The sequence below is a fragment of the Oncorhynchus mykiss genome, chromosome 16 (assembly GCF_057628025.1).
Source record: "Oncorhynchus mykiss isolate SJ-2025 chromosome 16, ASM5762802v1, whole genome shotgun sequence".
Lineage (NCBI taxonomy): Eukaryota > Metazoa > Chordata > Actinopteri > Salmoniformes > Salmonidae > Oncorhynchus > Oncorhynchus mykiss.
In genome coordinates, this window is record NC_143037.1 from 81,260,099 (window position 1) to 81,281,732 (window position 21,634).

Consider the following 21,634-nt stretch of genomic DNA (forward strand, 5'->3'; position numbering starts at 1 on the left):
AATAATTAAAATAGCCAGGGTCAGGGGGAAATAACCTCAATAGTTTTTGGGAATCTAAAACTAATTTTCTGCATTTCTACACAATCACATTTTTTATATAATTTTTTATTTAACCAGGTAGGCCAGTTGAGAACAAGTTCTCATTTACAACTGCGACCTGGCCAAGATAAAGCAGAGCAGTGCGACAAAAAACACCACAGAGTTACACATGGAATAAACAAGCGGACAGTCAATAACACAATAGAAAATCTGTATACAGTGTGTGCAAATGAAGTAGGGAGGTAAGGCAATAAATAGGCCATAATGGCGAAGTAATTACAGTTTAGCATTAACACTGGAGTGATAGATGAAAAAATAATAATAATAATAAAAATATGGTAGGTAGTTGGTTGGATGGGCTGTGTACAGGTGCAATGATCTGTGAGCTGCTCAGATAGCTGATGCTTGAAGTTAGTGAGGGAGATATGAGTCTCCAATTGCAGTGATTTTTGCAATTCGTTCCAGTCATTGCCAGCAGAGAACTGGAAGGAAAGGCAGCCAAAGTAAGTGTTTGCTTTGGGGATGACCAGTGAAATATACCTGCTGGAGCGCGTGCTACGAGTGGGTGTTGCTATGGTGACCAGTGGGCTGAGATAAGGCGGAGCTTTACTTAGAAAATACTTATAGATGACCTGGAGCCAGTGGGTGTGGCGACGCATATGTAGCGAGGACCAGCCAACGAGAGCATACAGGTCACAATGATGGGTAGTATATGGGGCTTTGGTGACAAAACGGATGGCACTGTGATAGACTACCTCCAATTTGCTAAGTAGAGTGTTGGAGGCTATTTTGTATATGACATCGGCGAAGTCAAGGATCGGCAGGATAGTCCGTTTTACGAGGGTATGTTTGGCAGCATGAGTGAAGGAGGCTTTGTTGCGAAATAGGAGGCAGATTCTAGATTTAATTTTGGATTGGAGATGCTTAATGTGAGTCTGGAAGGAGAGTTTACAGTCTAGCCAGTGTCGTGGTAATTTCCTGTATTACTAAATGAGGAGAGTTTACAAACCACACACAAGTCAGAGTTATATTTTAAAGTCCATCTTTAATCATATGAGCTTCAACATAGCTCTTTGACTCTCAGATCAATTCAGTGTCTCTAAATGAATTCTCTGAGTGCTTACAAAATAATTCTAGTATCTTTTATAGCCAAGACACACCCCTCTCAACTCACATGATGAACCACAGATCTCAGGAACTCTTCACAAAGGGCCTTTAACTTAAAAAAGGAGTATCCCATCTGGCTATGGCATTAGCTATAATTATTAGCTATAAATGATCGTTCAGTTTGGTCTCTAAAACGAGATTCTAATCTCCTGGCCTCCTGTATACAGGGATCTGTAGCTGGTCCTTCTGGTGATATGGCATCCTGTATACAGGAATCTGTAGCTAGTCCTTCTGGTGATGTGGCCTCCTGTATACAGGGATCTGTAGCTGGTCCTTCTGGTGATATGGCTTCCTGTATACAGGAATCTGTAGCTTGTCCTTCTGGTGATATGGCCTCCTGTATACAGGGATCTGTAGCTAGTCCTTCTGGCGATTTAGCCTCCTGTATACAGGGATCTGTGGCTATTCTTTCAAACGTTGTGCCATCTGTGATAAACTCATTGCTGAAAGTTAACAGTATCTGAAATGACAACACCATCTCTGCTATTTTCACCATGATCTGGGTATGTGTAACGTTCAATTCATCTTCATAATAGTCTCTATAATTAACATGATTTTCTGTCCTCCCTTTCCTACCAGCTATTTCCTGTAACAATATACATAGTGGTTTCGTTCCCCAGAGACTCACTTCCTTAATTTACTTCCGCCCCAGTCAAATTAAATTCTGCTCTACCAATTCCCTGCAACGTTAACACCTTGGTTTGTGGGACTCCATTGAATGCATTGATATCAGTCCTGCCAGAATCTGCAACTAACACTCCACAGGACTGACCCGTGACCCACCATCATACCATCTACACTGATGAATTTCTCTCAGTCACTAGTTCAGGCCCTAAATGAGTCTATGTATGCCTTCATCTGCTCATATGCGTCTTCTACCCACTGATGCTTAACAAACAAGCTATCTTTCCCCAGGCCTGTGGTCTGTTGGCGAATACAACCTTCCCTGACCACATCTCTCCTCTAGTTGCTGTCCTAAAGGACATTACTGATGAATATAACTCTCCCTGATCACTCCTCTAGTTGCTGTACTGAAGGACATTACTGATGAATATAACTCTCCCTGACCACTCCTCTAGTTGCTGTACTAAAGGACATTACTGGCGAATCCTTTTGAGACAGCACCTCCCCCACACTATCCTTTGCTGCTCCATCGTCAACCTCCTGCGTCCATGTCAACCTCCTGCGTCCATGTCAACCTCCTGCGTCCATGTCAACCTCCTGGACTGTTTTGAGTTCTGCGTTAGTGTGAAAGTTCGACTGATCTCCAGCTGATCTATAACCCTGGAACATGGCGTCCATCTGTGGCCACAGAGAAAATCTAGTTTAGTTCTTTAAACTCTCATATGTTTCTTCACACACTCCTGTCTGTAATAAAACCACACCTTGTTCAGAACAACCTACAGTTGAAGTCAGAAGTTTACATACAGCTTAGCCAAATACATTTAAACTCAGTTTTTCACAATTCCTGACATTTAATCCTAATTAAAATTCCCTGTTTTAGGTCAGTTAGGATCACCACTTTATTTTAAGAATGTGAAATGTCAGAATAATAGTAGAGAGTATTATTTATTTCAGCTTGTATTTCTTTCATCACATTCCCAGTGGGTCAGAAGTTTAAATACACAAAATTAGTATTTGGTAGCATTGCCTTTAAAATTGTTTAACTTGGGTCAAACGTTTTGGGTAGCCTTCCACAAGCGTCCCACAATAAGTTGGGTGAATTTTGGCCCATTCCCCCTGACAGAGCTGGTGTAACTGAGTCAGGTTCGTAGGCCTCCTTGCTCACACACGCTTTATCAGTTCTGCCCACAAATGTTCTATAGGATTGAGGCCAGGGCTTTGTGATGGCCACTCCAATACCTTGACTTTGTTGCCCTTAAGCCATTTTGCAACAACTTTGGAAGTCTGCTTGGGGTCATTGTCCATTTGGAAGACCCATTTGCAACTAAGCTTCAACTTCCTGACTGATGTCTTGAGATGTACTTCAATATATCCACATCATTTTCCTCCCTCATGAAGCCATCTATTTTGTGAAGTGCACCAGTCCATCCTGCAGAAAAGCACCCACACAACATGATGCTGCCACCCCCGTGCTTCACGGTTGGGATGGTGTTCTTTGGCTTGCAAGCCTCCCCCTTTTTCCTCCAAACATAACAATGGTCATTATGGTCAAACAGTTCTATTTTTGTTTCATCAGACCAGAGGACATTTCTCCAAAAAGTACAATCTTTGTCCCCATGTGCAGTTGCAAACCGTAGTCTGGCTTTTTTATGGCGGTTTTGGAGCAGTGTCTTCTTCCTTGCTGAGCGGCCTTTCAGGTTATGTCAATATAGGACTCATTTTACTGTGGATATAGATACTTTTGGACCTGTTTCCTCCAGCATCTTCACAAGGTCCTTTGCACTTTTCGCCCCAAAGTACGTTCATCTCTAGAAGACAGAACACGTCTCCTTCCTGAGCGGTGTGACGGCTGCGTGGTCCCATGGTGTTTATACTTGCGTACTATTGTTTGTACAGATCAACGTGGTACCTTCAGCCGTTTGGAAATTGCTCCCAAGGATGAACCAGACTTGTGGAGGTCTACAATACTTTTTCTGAGGTCTTGGCTGATTTCTTTTGATTTTCCCATAATGTCAAGGAAAGAGGCACTGAGTTTGAAGGTAGGCCTTGGAATACATCAACATGTACACCTCCAATTGACTCAAATGATGTCAATTAGCCTATCAGAACCTTCTAAAGCCATGACATCATTTTCTGAAATTTTTCAAGCTGTTTAAAGGCACAGTCAACTTAGTGTATGTAAACTTCTGACCCACTGGAAGTGAAATAATCTGCCTGTAAACAATTGTTGGAAAAATTACTTGTGTCATGCACAAAGTAGATGTCCTAACTGGACTTGCCAAAACTATAGTTTGTTAACAAGAATTTGTGGAGTGGTTGAAAAACTAGTTTTAATGACGCCAACATAAGTGTATGTAAACTTTTGACTTCAACTGTACATCCAATGTGCTAGTTCTGTTATCAAGTGGCTCCACCCATATCACCATGCCTTTGTGATTAGTGATCTGTCTAGTATCCGTAGCGTTAGTACCGACTCTACCCCAATGCATTCTCGTGTATTCATATTTAGCAACCCATTCTATGCTAATAGTCAATCTATCTACATTTACATGGTTTAGTAACCATTAAATAAACCATTATGGTGGTTAAAATAACTCCCAGACCCAAATGCCTGTCTGTCTACAGTGGAATATACTCTCCCTCCCTCTCTTTAGCTCCGCTTCAGCTGTCATGGCGACTTCTAGCTCACCCATCATGCTGCTGGATCTCACTTCACGTGAGAAGTGTGAACCCACCGAGGAGAGGCTGTGGTCTTTACTGCTGCGGGTGCTGGAAGTAGTACGGTGTGTGTGGTCCTACGACTACCACCTGACCCTGTTACTACGACTACCACCTGACCCTGTTACTACGACTACCACCTGACCCTGTTACTACGACTACCACCTGACCCTGTTACTACCATCTGAACCTGTTACTACTACAGCCTGAACCTGTTACTACTACCTGACCATGTTACTCCTACCCCCTGACCCTGTTACTACTACCACCTGACCCTGTTACTACTACCACCTGAACCTGTTACTACTACCACCTGACCATGTTACTACTACCACCTGACCATGTTACTCCTACCACCTGACCATGTTACTCCTACCCCCTGACCCTGTTACTACTACCACCTGAACCTGTTACTACTACCACCTGACCCTGTTACTACTACCACCTGACCATGTTACTACTACTACCACCTGAACATGTTACTACTACTACCACCTGAACATGTTACTACTACTACCACCTGAACCTGTTACTACTACCACCTGACCATGTTACTACTACTACCACCTGACCATGTTACTACTACCACCTGAACCTGTTACTACTACCACCTGACCATGTTACTACTACTACCACCTGAACCTGTTACTACTACTACCACTTGACCCTGTTACTACTACTACCACTTGACCCTGTAACTACTACCACCACCACCACCCAAACCTGTTACTACTACTACTACCACCCGAACCTGTTACTACTACTACCACCTGTTACTACTACTACCACCTGAACCTGTTACTACTACCACCTGACCATGTTACTACTACCACCTGACCATGTTACTACTACTACCACCTGAACCTGTTACTACTACTACCACTTGACCCTGTAACTACTACCACCACCACCCGAACCTGTTAATACTACTACCACCCGAACCTGTTACTACTACTACCACCTGTTACTCCCACTACCACCACCTGAACCTGTTACTACTACTACCACCTGAACCTGTTACTACTACTACCACCACCACCTCAACCCGTTACTACCACCACCACCACCACCACCTCAACCCGTTACTACCACCACCACCTCAACCCGTTACTACCACCACCACCACCACCACCTCAACCCGTTACTACCACCACCACCACCACCACCACCACCACCACCACCACCACCTCAACCCGTTACTACCACCACCACCACCACCTCAACCCGTTACTACCACCACCACCTCAACCCGTTACTACCACCACCACCTCAACACGTTACCACCACCACCACCTCAACCCGTTACCACCACCTCAACCCGTTACTACCACCTCAACCCGTTACTACCAACTCAACCCGTTACTACCAACTCAACCCGTTACTACCACCACCACCTCAACCCGTTACTACCACCACCACCTCAACCCGTTACCACCACCACCCGTTACTACCACCACCACCTCAACCCGTTACTACTACCACCACCACCACCACCACCACCACCTCAACCCGTTACTACCACCACCACCACCTCAACCCGTTACTACCACCACCACCACCTCAACCCGTTACTACCACCACCACCTCAACCCGTTACTACCACCACCACCTCAACCCGTTACTACCACCACCACCCGTTACTACCACCACCACCCGTTACTACCACCACCACCCGTTACTACCACCACCACCCGTTACTACCACCACCACCCGTTACTACCACCACCACCCGTTACTACCACCACCACCCGTTACTACCACCACCACCCGTTACTACCACCACCACCCGTTACTACCACCACCACCCGTTACTACCACCACCACCCGTTACTACCACCACCACACCTCAACCCGTTACTACCACCACACCTCAACCCGTTACTACCACCACACCTCAACCCGTTACTACCACCACACCTCAACCCGTTACTACCACCACACCTCAACCCGTTACTACCACCACACCTCAACCCGTTACTACCACCACACCTCAACCCGTTACTACTACTACCACCACCACCACCTCTACCCGTTACTACTACCACACCTGAACCCGTTACTACTACCACCTGAACCCGTTACTACTACCACCTGAACCCGTTACTACCACCACGCCTGAACCAGTTACTACTACAACACCACCACCACCTCAACCCGTTACTACTACTACCACCACCACCACCTCAACCCGTTACTACTACTACCACCACCTGAACCCGTTACTACTACCACGCCTGAACCCGTTACTACTACCACGCCTGAACCCGTTACTACCACCACGCCTGAGCCCGTTACTACTACCACGCCTGAGCCCGTTACTACTACCACCACCTGAGCCCGTTACTACTACCACCACCTGAGCCCGTTACTACTACCACCACCTGAGCCCGTTACTACCACCACCTGAACCCGTTACTACCACCACCTGAACCCGTTACTACCACCACCTGAACCCGTTACTACCACCACCTGAACCCGTTACTACCACCACCTGAACCCGTTACTACCACCACCTGAACCCGTTACTACCACACCTGAACCCGTTACTACCACCACCTGAACCCGATACTACCACCACCTGAACCCGTTACTACCACCACCTGAACCCGTTACTACCACCACCTGAACCCGATACTACCACCACCTGAACCCGTTACTACCACACCTGAACCTGTTACTACCACACCTGAACCTGTTACTACCACACCTGAACCTGTTACTACCACACCTGAACACCTGAAAACAAGACTTGTCTCTTGTTCAATATTACTAGATCAGTCTACTGTACTCACACACACACGCGTCTCTCTCACAGACACACACACGCATTTCTCTCACAGACACACACACACACACACGTGTTTCTCTCACACACACACACACACGTGTTTCTCTCACACACACACACGTGTTTCTCACACACACACACACACGTGTTTCTCACACACACACACGTGTTTCACTCACAGACACACACACGCGCGTTTCACTCACAGACACACACACGCGCGTTTCTCTCACAGACACACACACACGCGCGTTTCTCTCACAGACACACACACGCGCGTTTCTCTCACACAGACACACACACGCGCGTTTCTCTCACACAGACACACACACGCGCGTTTCTCTCACAGACACACACGCGCGTTTCTCTCACAGACACACACGCGCGTCTCTCTCACAGACACACACGCGCGTCTCTCTCACAGACACACGCGCCTCTCACAGACACACGCGCCTCTCACAGACACACGCGCTTCTCTCACAGACACACGCGCCTCTCTCACAGACACACGCGCGTCTCTCACAGACACACGCGCGTCTCTCACAGACACACGCGTCTCTCTCACAGACACACGCGTCTCTCTCACAGACACACGCGTGTCTCTCTCCCAGACACACGCGTCTCTCTCCCAGACACACGCGTCTCTCTCCCAGACACACGCGTCTCTCTCCCAGACACACGCGTCTCTCTCTCCCAGACACACGCGTCTCTCTCTCCCAGACACACGCGTCTCTCTCTCCCAGACACACGCGTCTCTCTCTCCCAGACACACGCGTCTCTCTCTCCCAGACACACGCGTCTCTCTCTCCCAGACACACGCGTCTCTCTCTCCCAGACACACGCGTCTCTCTCTCCCAGACACACGCGTCTCTCTCTCCCAGACACACGCGTCTCTCTCTCCCAGACACACGCGTCTCTCTCTCCCAGACACACGCGTCTCTCTCTCCCAGACACACGCGTCTCTCTCTCCCAGACACACGCGTCTCTCTCTCCCAGACACACGCGTCTCTCTCTCCCAGACACACGCGTCTCTCTCTCCCAGACACACGCGTCTCTCTCTCCCAGACACACGCGTCTCTCTCTCCCAGACACACGCGTCTCTCTCACAGACACACGCGTCCTGTATTTTCTCTTCCACATACTAACGTTCACAGAGACTTAATTGACATTGTTCATTCAAGGCTTTATTGGGGTTAATCACAGCAGCACCATGACAGTCACACAGGACTAGAGACACTACTAATATTAGAATATATGAACCATATTTGAATGATATCATGACTCTGTCCAGGAAGACCAGACAAGCCTTCCTCTAACAACAACTCATATAAACCACAGAACAACTTGAAATCAGTAAACACAAGGTAGGTCATCTAACCCTAACCTCTGACCCCCGTCTGGTTCGTCTCCGTGCCTCAACCTCCTCTCATAGTAACCCTTTAGTCCCCTGTTGGAGCCTAGAGTAACTCCCTGTCATACTGCACACATTAAACAACTTTAGTGAAACCTGGGTCACGTCTCAGACGGCACCCTATTCCTTATATAGTGCACTTCCCCTATTGGCCCTGGTCAAAAGTAGGGCACTTTACAGAATAGGGTGCCATTTCAGACGTGGCCCTAGTTAACCTATACGCTACTAACCTAGGCTACGATAAAGATACAATCACAAGGTCAAACACAATACATATATACTGAGCGTACAAAACATTAAGAACACCTGCTCTTTTCCATGACAGAGACTGATCAGGTGAATCCAGGTGAAAGCTATGATCCCTTATTGAAGTCACAGGTTAAATCCACTTCGGTCAGTGTTTACAACATGGGCTGTATTCACTAAAGAACAGCAGCATGTAATATCAGCCTTCACACCAAAATGACAAAGACAGGAATGATGGATAGACTGACACCCCTCAGTAACAGATTCCTCCCTTCTCTACCTTATTCCCCTCCTTCCCCTCAGTAACAGATTCCTCCCTTCTCTACCATAAATATTCAGCCCTCCTTCCCCTCAGTAACAGATTCCTCCCTTCTCTACCATAAATATTCATCCCTTATTCCCCTCAGTAACAGATTCCTCCCTTCTCTACCATAAATATTCTTCCCTTATTCCCCTCAGTAACAGAATCCTCCCTTCTCTACCATAAATATTCATCCCTTATTCCCTTCCTTCCCCTCAGTAACAGATTCCTCCCTTCTCTACCATAAATATTCATCTCTTATCCCTCCCGATCCTTCCTTCCTATTTGCTGAGCATTGTTGTTGGTAAATAAAGGAATGACAGGAGAAATGTAACGGAAATAACTACAAGTCTGTCTGTGTGTGACCACGTCTGTCTGTCTGTGTGACCACGTCTGTCTGTCTGTGTGTGTGACCACGTCTGTCTGTCTGTGTGTGTGACCACGTCTGTCTGTCTGTGTGTGTGACCACGTCTGTCTGTCTGTGTGTGTGACCACGTCTGTCTGTCTGTGTGTGTGACCACATCTGTCTGTCTGTGTGTGTGACCACATCTGTCTGTCTGTGTGTGTGACCACATCTGTCTGTCTGTGTGACCACATCTGTCTGTCTGTGTGACCACATCTGTCTGTCTGTGTGACCACATCTGTCTGTCCGTCCGTCTATGTGTATGAGTCTGTCTGTCTATGTGGGTGTGTAAGGTGTGTGTGTGTTTGGGGCATTATTTGCTTGTGGTATGTGTGTTAGTCAGTCTGTGGTACGGAGATAGCAGGTCCCTTGGGGTCATCAAAACGGTCCATGGTGTGTAGCTGCATGATCATATGGAGGCCGTAGGTCAGGACCACGAGCATCAGTAGACTGGTGAGCAGTCCCATCCAGATACCAGGACTGAAGAACCCTGCACAGTCACTGGCATAGGAGAACTCTCCCCCTGCCACGTTGAAACCCTGGATCTAGAGGGGGTGAGAGAGAGAGAGAGAAGTTGTTTCAACTTGCAGTTAGTATTCTGTTTGTTTCACAGACACACACTGTTACACCCCCTACCTGGAAGTCCGTGAAGGAGACCCTCCACTGGTTAGCAGGGTCTTTGGAGGTGCGCGGAACCAGCAGGGGGTATCTGAAGTTAGTGACTGACTGACAGCGGTAGGAGTACTCAGCCGGTGCGTACACATTACGGCTCCCGTTAAACGTTGCTTTCTGACCGTCGTATTCTATCTCCACGGCGTCTAGCGTGAACCAGCGGCGAGCTGACACCTTGTAGTGGCGCTGGGACATGGCAAACCTGGAGACAGACACACACAGACAGAATGAGTTCAAAAGAGTTTGTATGTGTTTGTAACTGTGTGTGTGTGTGTGTGTGTGTGTGTGTGTGTCCAGTTTACTCACACTAGTTTGAAGGAACGGTGTCCCAGGATATTCTCATAGTTTAGAACCAGACTGACAGAGAAAGGTGAAAGAGAAATATTGTAATAAAAATGGACAACATAATAATTAATTCCAATCATTTCCAAGTTCAGCAAGGCTGCTGTTTCCATAGCTTCTAACAAAGATCTAGACAGGATGTGATGTCAGAGGACTGTTCACAACTTCCTGTCCAGCTCTAAACCCAGAACTGCTGACCCCTAACCTCTGACCTGGAGTGTGATTGGTTGCAGAGGGAGCCCTGGAGCCTAGGGGTCACGCCCTCGCCAAAGGTCAGAGAGGTGAGGTCGTGTCGTTCCCAACGACCACCACGGAGCACGCTCACGGTCAGGTTCTCCGCCCACAGCATGATACAGCCGGCTCCGCCCTCCTGGAGAGAGAGATTAGAAATATATATATATATATATCAGGCACAATCAACTCAAACAGCGGAACCCACAGCGGCACCCACAGCGGAACCCACAGCGGAACCCACAGCGGAACCCACAGCGGAACCAGGCCGATCTCCACAACAAATACGATGATGAAACTTCTCTGGCTGTTATCCCGTTACAGCGGGGCAAAGAGCACCACGTACTGCTCTGTTATACTGTTACAGCAGGGTGAAGAACACCATCCCAACCGTGAAGCACGGGGGTGGCAGCATCATGTTGTGGGGGTGCTTTGCTGCAGGAGGGACTGGTGCACATCACAAAATAGATGGCTTCATGAGGGAGGAAATTATGTGGATATATTGAAGCAACATCTCAAGACATCAGTTAAAGCTTGGTCGCAAATGGGTCTTCCAAATGGACAATGACCCCAAGCATACTTCCAAAGTTGTGGCAAAATGGCTTAAGGACAACAAAGTCAAGGTATTGGAGTGGCCATCACAAAGCCCTGACCTCAATCCCATAGACAATTTGTGGGTAGAACTGAAAAAGCGTGTGCGAGTGACGCCTACAAACCTGACTCAGTTACACCAGCTCTGTCAGGGGGAATGGGCCAAGAGGAGAGAGAGAGTTGGGAGGGGGAGGAGGGAGAGAGTTGGGAGGGGGAGGAGGGAGGGAGGGAGGGGGAGGAGGGAGAGAGTTGGGAGGGGGAGGAGGGAGAGAGTTGGGAGGGGGAGGAGGGAGAGAGTTGGGAGGGGGAGGAGGGAGAGAGTTGGGAGGGGGAGGAGGGAGAGAGTTCTCATCCTGGAATATACAAGGCCTGAGGTCATCTGCCTTTGGCCTAAAGAGCAGGAACCTGGACTTCAAAGAAATTGGAAATACAGACATTGTCATCCTACCCTCTGCTGTCCGGACCTCTGGCAGTCTCTATGGGGGTGCCACAGGGTTCAATTCTTGGACCGACTCTCTTCTCTGTATACATCAATGAGGTCACTCTTGCTGCTGGTGAGTCTCTGATCCACCTCTACGCAGACGACACCATTCTGTATACTTCTGGCCCTTCTTTGGACACTGTTAACAACCCTCCAGGCAAGCTTCAATGCCATACAACTCTCCTTCCGTGGCCTCCAATTGCTCTTAAATACAAGTAAAACTAAATGCATGCTCTTCAACCGATCGCTACCTGCACCTACCCGCCTGTCCAACATTACTACTCTGGACGGCTCCGACTTAGAATACGTGGACAACTACAAATACTTAGGTGTCTGGTTAGACTGTAAACTCTCCTTCCAGACCCATATCAAACATCTCCAATCCAAAGTTAAATCTAGAATTGGCTTCCTATTTCGCAACAAAGCATCCTTCACTCATGCTGCCAAACATACCCTTGTAAAACTGACCATCCTACCGATCCTTGACTTTGGCGATGTCATTTACAAAATAGCCTCCAATACCCTACTCAATAAATTGGATGCAGTCTATGACAGTGCAATCCGTTTTGTCACCAAAGCCCCATATACTACCCACCATTGCGACCTGTACGCTCTCGTTGGCTGGCCCTCGCTTCATACTCGTCGCCAAACCCACTGGCTCCATATCATCTACAAGACCCTGCTAGGTAAAGTCCCCCCTTATCTCAGCTCGCTGGTCACCATTGCATCTCCCATCTGTAGCACACGCTCCAGCAGGTATATCTCTCTAGTCACCCCCAAAACCAATTCTTTCTTTGGCCGCCTCTCCTTCCAGTTCTCTGCTGCCAATGACTGGAACGAACTACAAAAATCTCTGAAACTGGAAACACTTATCTCCCTCACTAGCTTTAAGCACCAACTGTCAGAGCAGCTCACAGATTACTGCACCTGTACATAGCCCACCTATAATTTAGCCCAAACAACTACCTCTTTCCCTACTGTATTTAATTTATTTATTTTGCTCCTTTGCACCCCCATTATTTTTATTTCTACTTTGCACATTCTCCCATTGCAAATCTACCATTCCAGTGTTTTACTTGCTATATTGTATTTACTTTGCCACCATGGCCTTTTTGCCTTTACCTCCCTTATCTCACCTCATTTGCTCACATCGTATATAGACTTGTTTATACTGTATTATTGACTGTATGTTTGTTTTACATGTGTAACTCTGTGTCGTTGTTTGTGTCGAACTGCTTTGCTTTATCTTGGCCAGGTCGCAATTGTAAATGAGAACTTGTTCTCAACTTGCCTACCTGGTTAAATAAAGGTGATCTGGCCTACCTGGTTAAATAAAGGTGATCTGGCCTACCTGGTTAAATAAAGGTGAAATAAATAAAACAACAAACATGATATAAAGGAGAATGACTGGTTGGCACTGGTTTCAGATGGTATACCCAGTGTATATTCATAATGTATGGTATACCCAGTGTATATTCCTAGTGTCTATTCCTAGTGTATGGTATACCCAGTGTACATTCCTAGTGCATGGTATACCCAGTGTATATTCCTAGTGTCTATTCCTAGTGTATGGTATACCCCGTGTCTATTCCTAGTGTCTATTCCTAGTGTATGGTATACCCCGTGTATATTCCTAGTGTCTATTCCTAGTGTATGGTATACCCCGTGTCTATTCCTAGTGTCTATTCCTAGTGTATGGTATACCCAGTGTATATTCCTAATGTATGGTATACCCAGTGTATATTCATAATGTATGGTATACCCAGTGTCTATTCCTAGTGTCTATTCCTAGTGTATATTCATAATGTATGGTATACCTAGTGTATATTCCTACTGTATGGTATACCCAGTGTATATTCATAATGTATGGTATACCCAGTGTATATTCCTAGTGCATGGTATACCCAGTGTCTATTCCTAGTGTCTATTCCTAGTGCATGGTATACCCCGTGTATATTCCTAGTGTCTATTCCTAGTGTATGGTATACCCAGTGTATATTCCTAGTGCATGGTATACCCAGTGTATATTCCTAGTGTATGGTATACCCAGTGTATATTCCTAGTGTATGGTATACCCAGTGTCTATTCCTAGTGTATGGTATACCCAGTGTATATTCCTAGTGTCTATTCCTAGTGTATGGTATACCCAGTGTATATTCCTAGTGTGTGGTATACCCAGTGTCTATTCCTAGTGTATGGTATACCCAGTGTATATTCCTAGTGCATGGTATACCCAGTGTATATTCCTAGTGCATGGTATACCCAGTGTCTATTCCTAGTGTATGGTATACCCAGTGTCTATTCCTAGTGCATGGTATACCCAGTGTATATTCCTAGTGTATGGTATACCCAGTGTATATTCCTAGTGCACGGTATACCCAGTGTATATTCCTAGTGCACGGTATACCCAGTGTATATTCCTAGTGCACGGTATACCCAGTGTATATTCCTAGTGTCTATTCCTAGTGCATGGTATACCCAGTGTATATTCCTAGTGTCTATTCCTAGTGCATGGTATACCCCGTGTATATTCCTAGTGTATAGTATAGCCAGTGTATATTCCTAGTGCATGGTATACCCAGTGTATATTCCCTGTGTCTATTCCTAGTGCATGGTATACCCAGTGTATATTCCTAGTGTCTATTCCTAGTGCATGGTATACCCCGTGTATATTCCTAGTGTATAGTATAGCCAGTGTATATTCCTAGTGCATGGTATAGCCAGTGTATATTCCTAGTGCATGGTATACCCAGTGTATATTCCTAGTGCATGGTATACCCCGTGTATATTCCTAGTGTATGGTATAGCCAGTGTATATTCCTAGTGCATGGTATAGCCAGTGTATATTCCTAGTGCATGGTATACCCAGTGTATATTCCTAGTGCATGGTATACCCAGTGTCTATTCCTAGTGTATGGTATACCCAGTGTCTATTCCTAGTGCAAGGTATACCCAGTGTCTATTCCTAGTGTATGGTATACCCCGTGTATATTCCTAGTGTATGGTATACCCAGTGTCTATTCCTAGTGTATGGTATACCCGTGTATATTCCTAGTGTCTATTCCTAGTGTATGGTATACCCAGTGTCTATTCCTAGTGCAAGGTATACCCAGTGTCTATTCCTAGTGTATGGTATACCCCGTGTATATTCCTAGTGTATGGTATACCCAGTGTCTATTCCTAGTGTATGGTATACCCCGTGTCTATTCCTAGTGTATGGTATACCCAGCGTCTATTCCTAGTGTATGGTATACCCAGTGTATATTCCTAGTGTCTATTCCTAGTGCATGGTATACCCTGTGTATATTCCTAGTGTATGGTATAGCCAGTGTATATTCCTAGTGCATGGTATACCCAGTGTATATTCCTAGTGTCTATTCCTAGTGCATGGTATACCCAGTGTATATTCCTAGTGTATATTCCTAGTGCATGGTATACCCAGTGTCTATTCCTAGTGCATGGTATACCCAGTGTATATTCCTAGTGTCTATTCCTAGTGTATGGAATACCTAGTGTCTATTCCTAGTGCATGGTATACCCAGTGTATATTCCTAGTGTATAGTATACCCAGTGTATATTCCTAGTGCATGGTATACCCAGTGTATATTCCTGGTGTCTATTCCTAGTGCATGGTATACACATGGTATATTCCTAGTGTCTATTCCTAGTGCATGGTATACCCAGTGTATATTCCTAGTGTATAGTATACCCAGTGTATATTCCTAGTGCATGGTATACCCAGTGTATATTCCTAGTGTCTATTCCTAGTGCATGGTATACCCAGTGTCTATTCCTAGTGTCTATTCCTAGTGTATGGTATACCTAGTGTCTATTCCTAGTGCATGGTATACCCAGTGTATATTCCTAGTGTATAGTATACCCAGTGTATATTCCTAGTGTATAGTATACCCAGTGTATATTCCTAGTGCATAGTATACCCAGTGTATATTCCTAGTGCATGGTATACCCAGTGTATATTCCTAGTGCATGGTATACCCAGTGTATATTCCTAGTGCATGGTATACCCAGTGTATATTCCTAGTGTATGGTATACCCAGTGTATATTCCTAGTGTATGGTATACCCAGTGTATATTCCTAGTGTCTATTCCTAGTGTATGGTATATCCAGTGTATATTCCTAATGTATGGTATACCCAGTGTATATTCCTAGTGTATGGTATACCCAGTGTCTATTCCTAATGTATGGTATACCCAGTGTATATTCCTAGTGTATGGTATACCCAGTGTATATTCCTAGTGTCTATTCCTAGTGTATGGTATACCCAGTGTATATTCCTAGTGTATGGTATACCCAGTGTCTATTCCTAGTGTATAGTATACCCAGTGTATATTCCTAGTGCATAGTATACCCAGTGTATATTCCTAGTGTATGGTATACCCAGTGTATATTCCTAGCGCATGGTATACCCAGTGTCTATTCCTAGTGCATGGTATACCCCGTGTATATTCCTAGTGTCTATTCCTAGTGTATGGTATACCCAGTGTATATTCCTAGTGTATGGTATACCCAGTGTATATTCCTAGTGTATGGTATACCCAGTGTCTATTCCTAGTGCATGATATACCCAGTGTATATTCCTAGTGTATGGTATACCCAGTGTATATTCCTAGTGTCTATTCCTAGTGTATGGTATACCCAGTGTATATTCCTAGTGTATGGTATACCCAGTGTCTATTCCTAGTGTATAGTATACCCAGTGTATATTCCTAGTGCATAGTATACCCAGTGTATATTCCTAGTGTATGGTATACCCAGTGTATATTCCTAGCGCATGGTATACCCAGTGTCTATTCCTAGTGCATGGTATACCCCGTGTATATTCCTAGTGTCTATTCCTAGTGTATGGTATACCCAGTGTATATTCCTAGTGTATGGTATAGCCAGTGTATATTCCTAGTGCATGGTATAGCCAGTGTATATTCCTAGTGCATGGTATAGCCAGTGTATATTCCTAGTGCATGGTATACCCAGTGTCTATTCCTAGTGCATGGTATACCCAGTGTCTATTCCTAGTGCATGGTATACCCAGTGTCTATTCCTAGTGCATGGTATACCCAGTGTCTATTCCTAGTGCATGGTATACCCAGTGTCTATTCCTAGTGCATGGTATACCCAGTGTCTATTCCTAGTGCATGGTATACCCAGTGTCTATTCCTAGTGCATGGTATACCCAGTGTCTATTCCTAGCGCATGGTATACCCAGTGTCTATTCCTAGTGCATGGTATACCCTGTGTATATTCCTAGTGTCTATTCCTAGTGTATGGTATACCCAGTGTCTATTCCTAGTGCAAGGTATACCCAGTGTCTATTCCTAGTGTATGGTATACCCCGTGTATATTCCTAGTGTATGGTATACCCAGTGTCTATTCCTAGTGTATGGTATACCCCGTGTATATTCCTAGTGTATGGTATACCCAGTGTCTATTCCTAGTGTATGGTATACCCAGTGTATATTCCTAGTGTCTATTCCTAGTGCATGGTATACCCTGTGTATATTCCTAGTGTATGGTATAGCCAGTGTATATTCCTAGTGCATGGTATACCCAGTGTATATTCCTAGTGTCTATTCCTAGTGCATGGTATACCCAGTGTATATTCCTAGTGTCTATTCCTAGTGCATGGTATACCCAGTGTCTATTCCTAGTGCATGGTATACCCAGTGTATATTCCTAGTGTCTATTCCTAGTGTATGGAATACCTAGTGTCTATTCCTAGTGCATGGTATACCCAGTGTATATTCCTAGTGTCTATTCCTAGTGCATGGTATACCCAGTGTCTATTCCTAGTGCATGGTATACCCAGTGTATATTCCTAGTGTCTATTCCTAGTGTATGGAATACCCAGTGTCTATTCCTAGTGCATGGTATACCCAGTGTATATTCCTAGTGTATAGTATACCCAGTGTATATTCCTAGTGCATGGTATACCCAGTGTATATTCCTAGTGTATAGTATACCCAGTGTATATTCCTAGTGCATGGTATACCCAGTGTATATTCCTAGTGTCTATTCCTAGTGCATGGTATACCCAGTGTCTATTCCTAGTGTCTATTCCTAGTGTATGGTATACCTAGTGTCTATTCCTAGTGCATGGTATACCCAGTGTATATTCCTAGTGTATAGTATACCCAGTGTATATTCCTAGTGTATAGTATACCCAGTGTATATTCCTAGTGCATAGTATACCCAGTGTATATTCCTAGTGCATGGTATACCCAGTGTATATTCCTAGTGCATGGTATACCCAGTGTATATTCCTAGTGCATGGTATACCCAGTGTATATTCCTAGTGCATGGTATACCCAGTGTATATTCCTAGTGTATGGTATACCCAGTGTATATTCCTAGTGTATGGTATACCCAGTGTATATTCCTAGTGGCTATTCCTAGTGTATGGTATATCCAGTGTATATTCATAATGTATGGTATACCCAGTGTATATTCCTAGTGCATGGTATACCCAGTGTCTATTCCTAGTGCATGGTATACCCCGTGTATATTCCTAGTGGCTATTCCTAGTGTATGGTATACCCAGTGTATATTCCTAGTGTATGGTATAGCCAGTGTATATTCCTAGTGCATGGTATAGCCAGTGTATATTCCTAGTGCATGGTATACCCCGTGTATATTCCTAGTGTATGGTATAGCCAGTGTATATTCCTAGTGCATGGTATACCCAGTGTATATTCCTAGTGCATGGTATACCCAGTGTCTATTCCTAGTGTATGGTATACCCAGTGTCTACTCCTAGTGCAAGGTATACCCAGTGTCTATTCCTAGTGTATGGTATACCCCGTGTATATTCCTAGTGTATGGTATACCCAGTGTCTATTCCTAGTGTATGGTATACCCCGTGTATATTCCTAGTGTATGGTATACCCAGTGTATATTCCTAGTGTATGGTATACCCAGTGTCTATTCATAGTGTATGGTATACCCAGTGTATATTCCTAGTGTCTATTCCTAGTGCATGGTATACCCTGTGTATATTCCTAGTGTATGGTATAGCCAGTGTATATTCCTAGTGCATGGTATACCCAGTGTATATTCCTAGTGTCTATTCCTAGTGCATGGTATACCCAGTGTATATTCCTAGTGTCTATTCCTAGTGCATGGTATACCCAGTGTCTATTCTTAGTGCATGGTATACCCAGTGTATATTCCTAGTGTCTATTCCTAGTGTATGGAATACCTAGTGTCTATTCCTAGTGCATGGTATACCCAGTGTATATTCCTAGTGTATAGTATACCCAGTGTCTATTCCTAGTGCATGGTATACCCAGTGTCTATTCCTAGTGTATGGTATACCTAGTGTCTATTCCTAGTGCATGGTATACCCAGTGTCTATTCCTAGTGCATGGTATACCCAGTGTATATTCCTAGTGCATGGTATACCCAGTGTATATTCCTAGTGTATAGTATACCCAGTGTATATTCCTAGTGTATAGTATACCCAGTGTATATTCCTAGTGCATAGTATACCCAGTGTATATTCCTAGTGCATGGTATACCCAGTGTATATTCCTAGTGCATGGTATACCCAGTGTATATTCCTAGTGTATGGTATACCCAGTGTATATTCCTAGTGTATGGTATACCCAGTGTATATTCCTAGTGCATGGTATACCCAGTGTATATTCCTAGTGTCTATTCCTAGTGCATGGTATACCCAGTGTCTATTCCTAGTGCATGGTATACCCAGTGTATATTCCTAGTGTATAGTATACCCAGTGTATATTCCTAGTGTATAGTATACCCAGTGTATATTCCTAGTGCATAGTATACCCAGTGTATATTCCTAGTGCATGGTATACCCAGTGTATATTCCTAGTGCATGGTATACCCAGTGTCTATTCCTAGTGCATGGTATACCCAGTGTATATTCCTAGTGTCTATTCCTAGTGCATGATATACCCAGTGTATATTCCTAGTGCATGGTATACCCAGTGTATATTCCTAGTGCATGGTATACCCAGTGTATATTCCTAGTGTATAGTATACCCAGTGTATATTCCTAGTGCATGGTATACCCAGTGTATATTCCTAGTGTCTATTCCTAGTGCATGGTATACCCAGTGTCTATTCCTAGTGTCTATTCCTAGTGTATGGTATACCTAGTGTCTATTCCTAGTGCATGGTATACCCAGTGTATATTCCTAGTGTATAGTATACCCAGTGTATATTCCTAGTGTATAGTATACCCAGTGTATATTCCTAGTGCATAGTATACCCAGTGTATATTCCTAGTGCATGGTATACCCAGTGTATATTCCTAGTGCATGGTATACCCAGTGTATATTCCTAGTGCATGGTATACCCAGTGTATATTCCTAGTGCATGGTATACCCAGTGTATATTCCTAGTGTATGGTATACCCAGTGTATATTCCTAGTGTATGGTATACCCAGTGTATATTCCTAGTGGCTATTCCTAGTGTATGGTATATCCAGTGTATATTCATAATGTATGGTATACCCAGTGTATATTCCTAGTGCATGGTATACCCAGTGTATATTCCTAGTGCATGGTATACCCAGTGTCTATTCCTAGTGCATGGTATACCCCGTGTATATTCCTAGTGGCTATTCCTAGTGTATGGTATACCCAGTGTATATTCCTAGTGTATGGTATAGCCAGTGTATATTCCTAGTGCATGGTATAGCCAGTGTATATTCCTAGTGCATGGTATACCCCGTGTATATTCCTAGTGTATGGTATAGCCAGTGTATATTCCTAGTGCATGGTATACCCAGTGTATATTCCTAGTGCATGGTATACCCAGTGTCTATTCCTAGTGTATGGTATACCCAGTGTCTACTCCTAGTGCAAGGTATACCCAGTGTCTATTCCTAGTGTATGGTATACCCCGTGTATATTCCTAGTGTATGGTATACCCAGTGTCTATTCCTAGTGTATGGTATACCCCGTGTATATTCCTAGTGTATGGTATACCCAGTGTATATTCCTAGTGTATGGTATACCCAGTGTCTATTCATAGTGTATGGTATACCCAGTGTATATTCCTAGTGTCTATTCCTAGTGCATGGTATACCCTGTGTATATTCCTAGTGTATGGTATAGCCAGTGTATATTCCTAGTGCATGGTATACCCAGTGTATATTCCTAGTGTCTATTCCTAGTGCATGGTATACCCAGTGTATATTCCTAGTGTCTATTCCTAGTGCATGGTATACCCAGTGTCTATTCCTAGTGCATGGTATACCCAGTGTATATTCCTAGTGTCTATTCCTAGTGTATGGAATACCTAGTGTCTATTCCTAGTGCATGGTATACCCAGTGTATATTCCTAGTGTATAGTATACCCAGTGTATATTCCTAGTGCATGGTATACCCAGTGTATATTCCTAGTGTCTATTCCTAGTGCATGGTATACCCAGTGTCTATTCCTAGTGTCTATTCCTAGTGTATGGTATACCTAGTGTCTATTCCTAGTGCATGGTATACCCAGTGTCTATTCCTAGTGCATGGTATACCCAGTGTATATTCCTAGTGTATAGTATACCCAGTGTATATTCCTAGTGTATAGTATACCCAGTGTATATTCCTAGTGCATAGTATACCCAGTGTATATTCCTAG

General features: G+C 44.6%; 1 protein-coding gene across 2 annotated transcripts in view; it reads right to left on the reverse strand.

Moving 5' to 3' along the window:
• Window positions 1–8,498: 8,498 nt before the first annotated feature.
• Window positions 8,499–21,634, reverse strand: part of LOC110512774 (V-type proton ATPase subunit S1) — a 37,933-nt gene continuing 24,797 nt past the window's right edge. Inside the window, exons 7-11 of one of the 2 annotated variants that reach the window (XR_016487565.1) lie at window positions 10,924–11,081; window positions 10,676–10,726; window positions 10,334–10,571; window positions 9,372–10,242; window positions 8,499–9,273 (exon numbers count right to left, since the gene is read on the reverse strand). Coding sequence is in view for 1 of the 2 variants with exons in the window: in XM_036947860.2 (XP_036803755.2) it covers window positions 10,033–10,242; window positions 10,334–10,571; window positions 10,676–10,726; window positions 10,924–11,081 (657 nt within the window). In the remaining variant the exon portion in view is untranslated. Of the gene's footprint in view, window positions 10,243–10,333; window positions 10,572–10,675; window positions 10,727–10,923; window positions 11,082–21,634 lie in introns of both variants that reach the window. The other variant, XM_036947860.2, reaches the window with a different exon arrangement.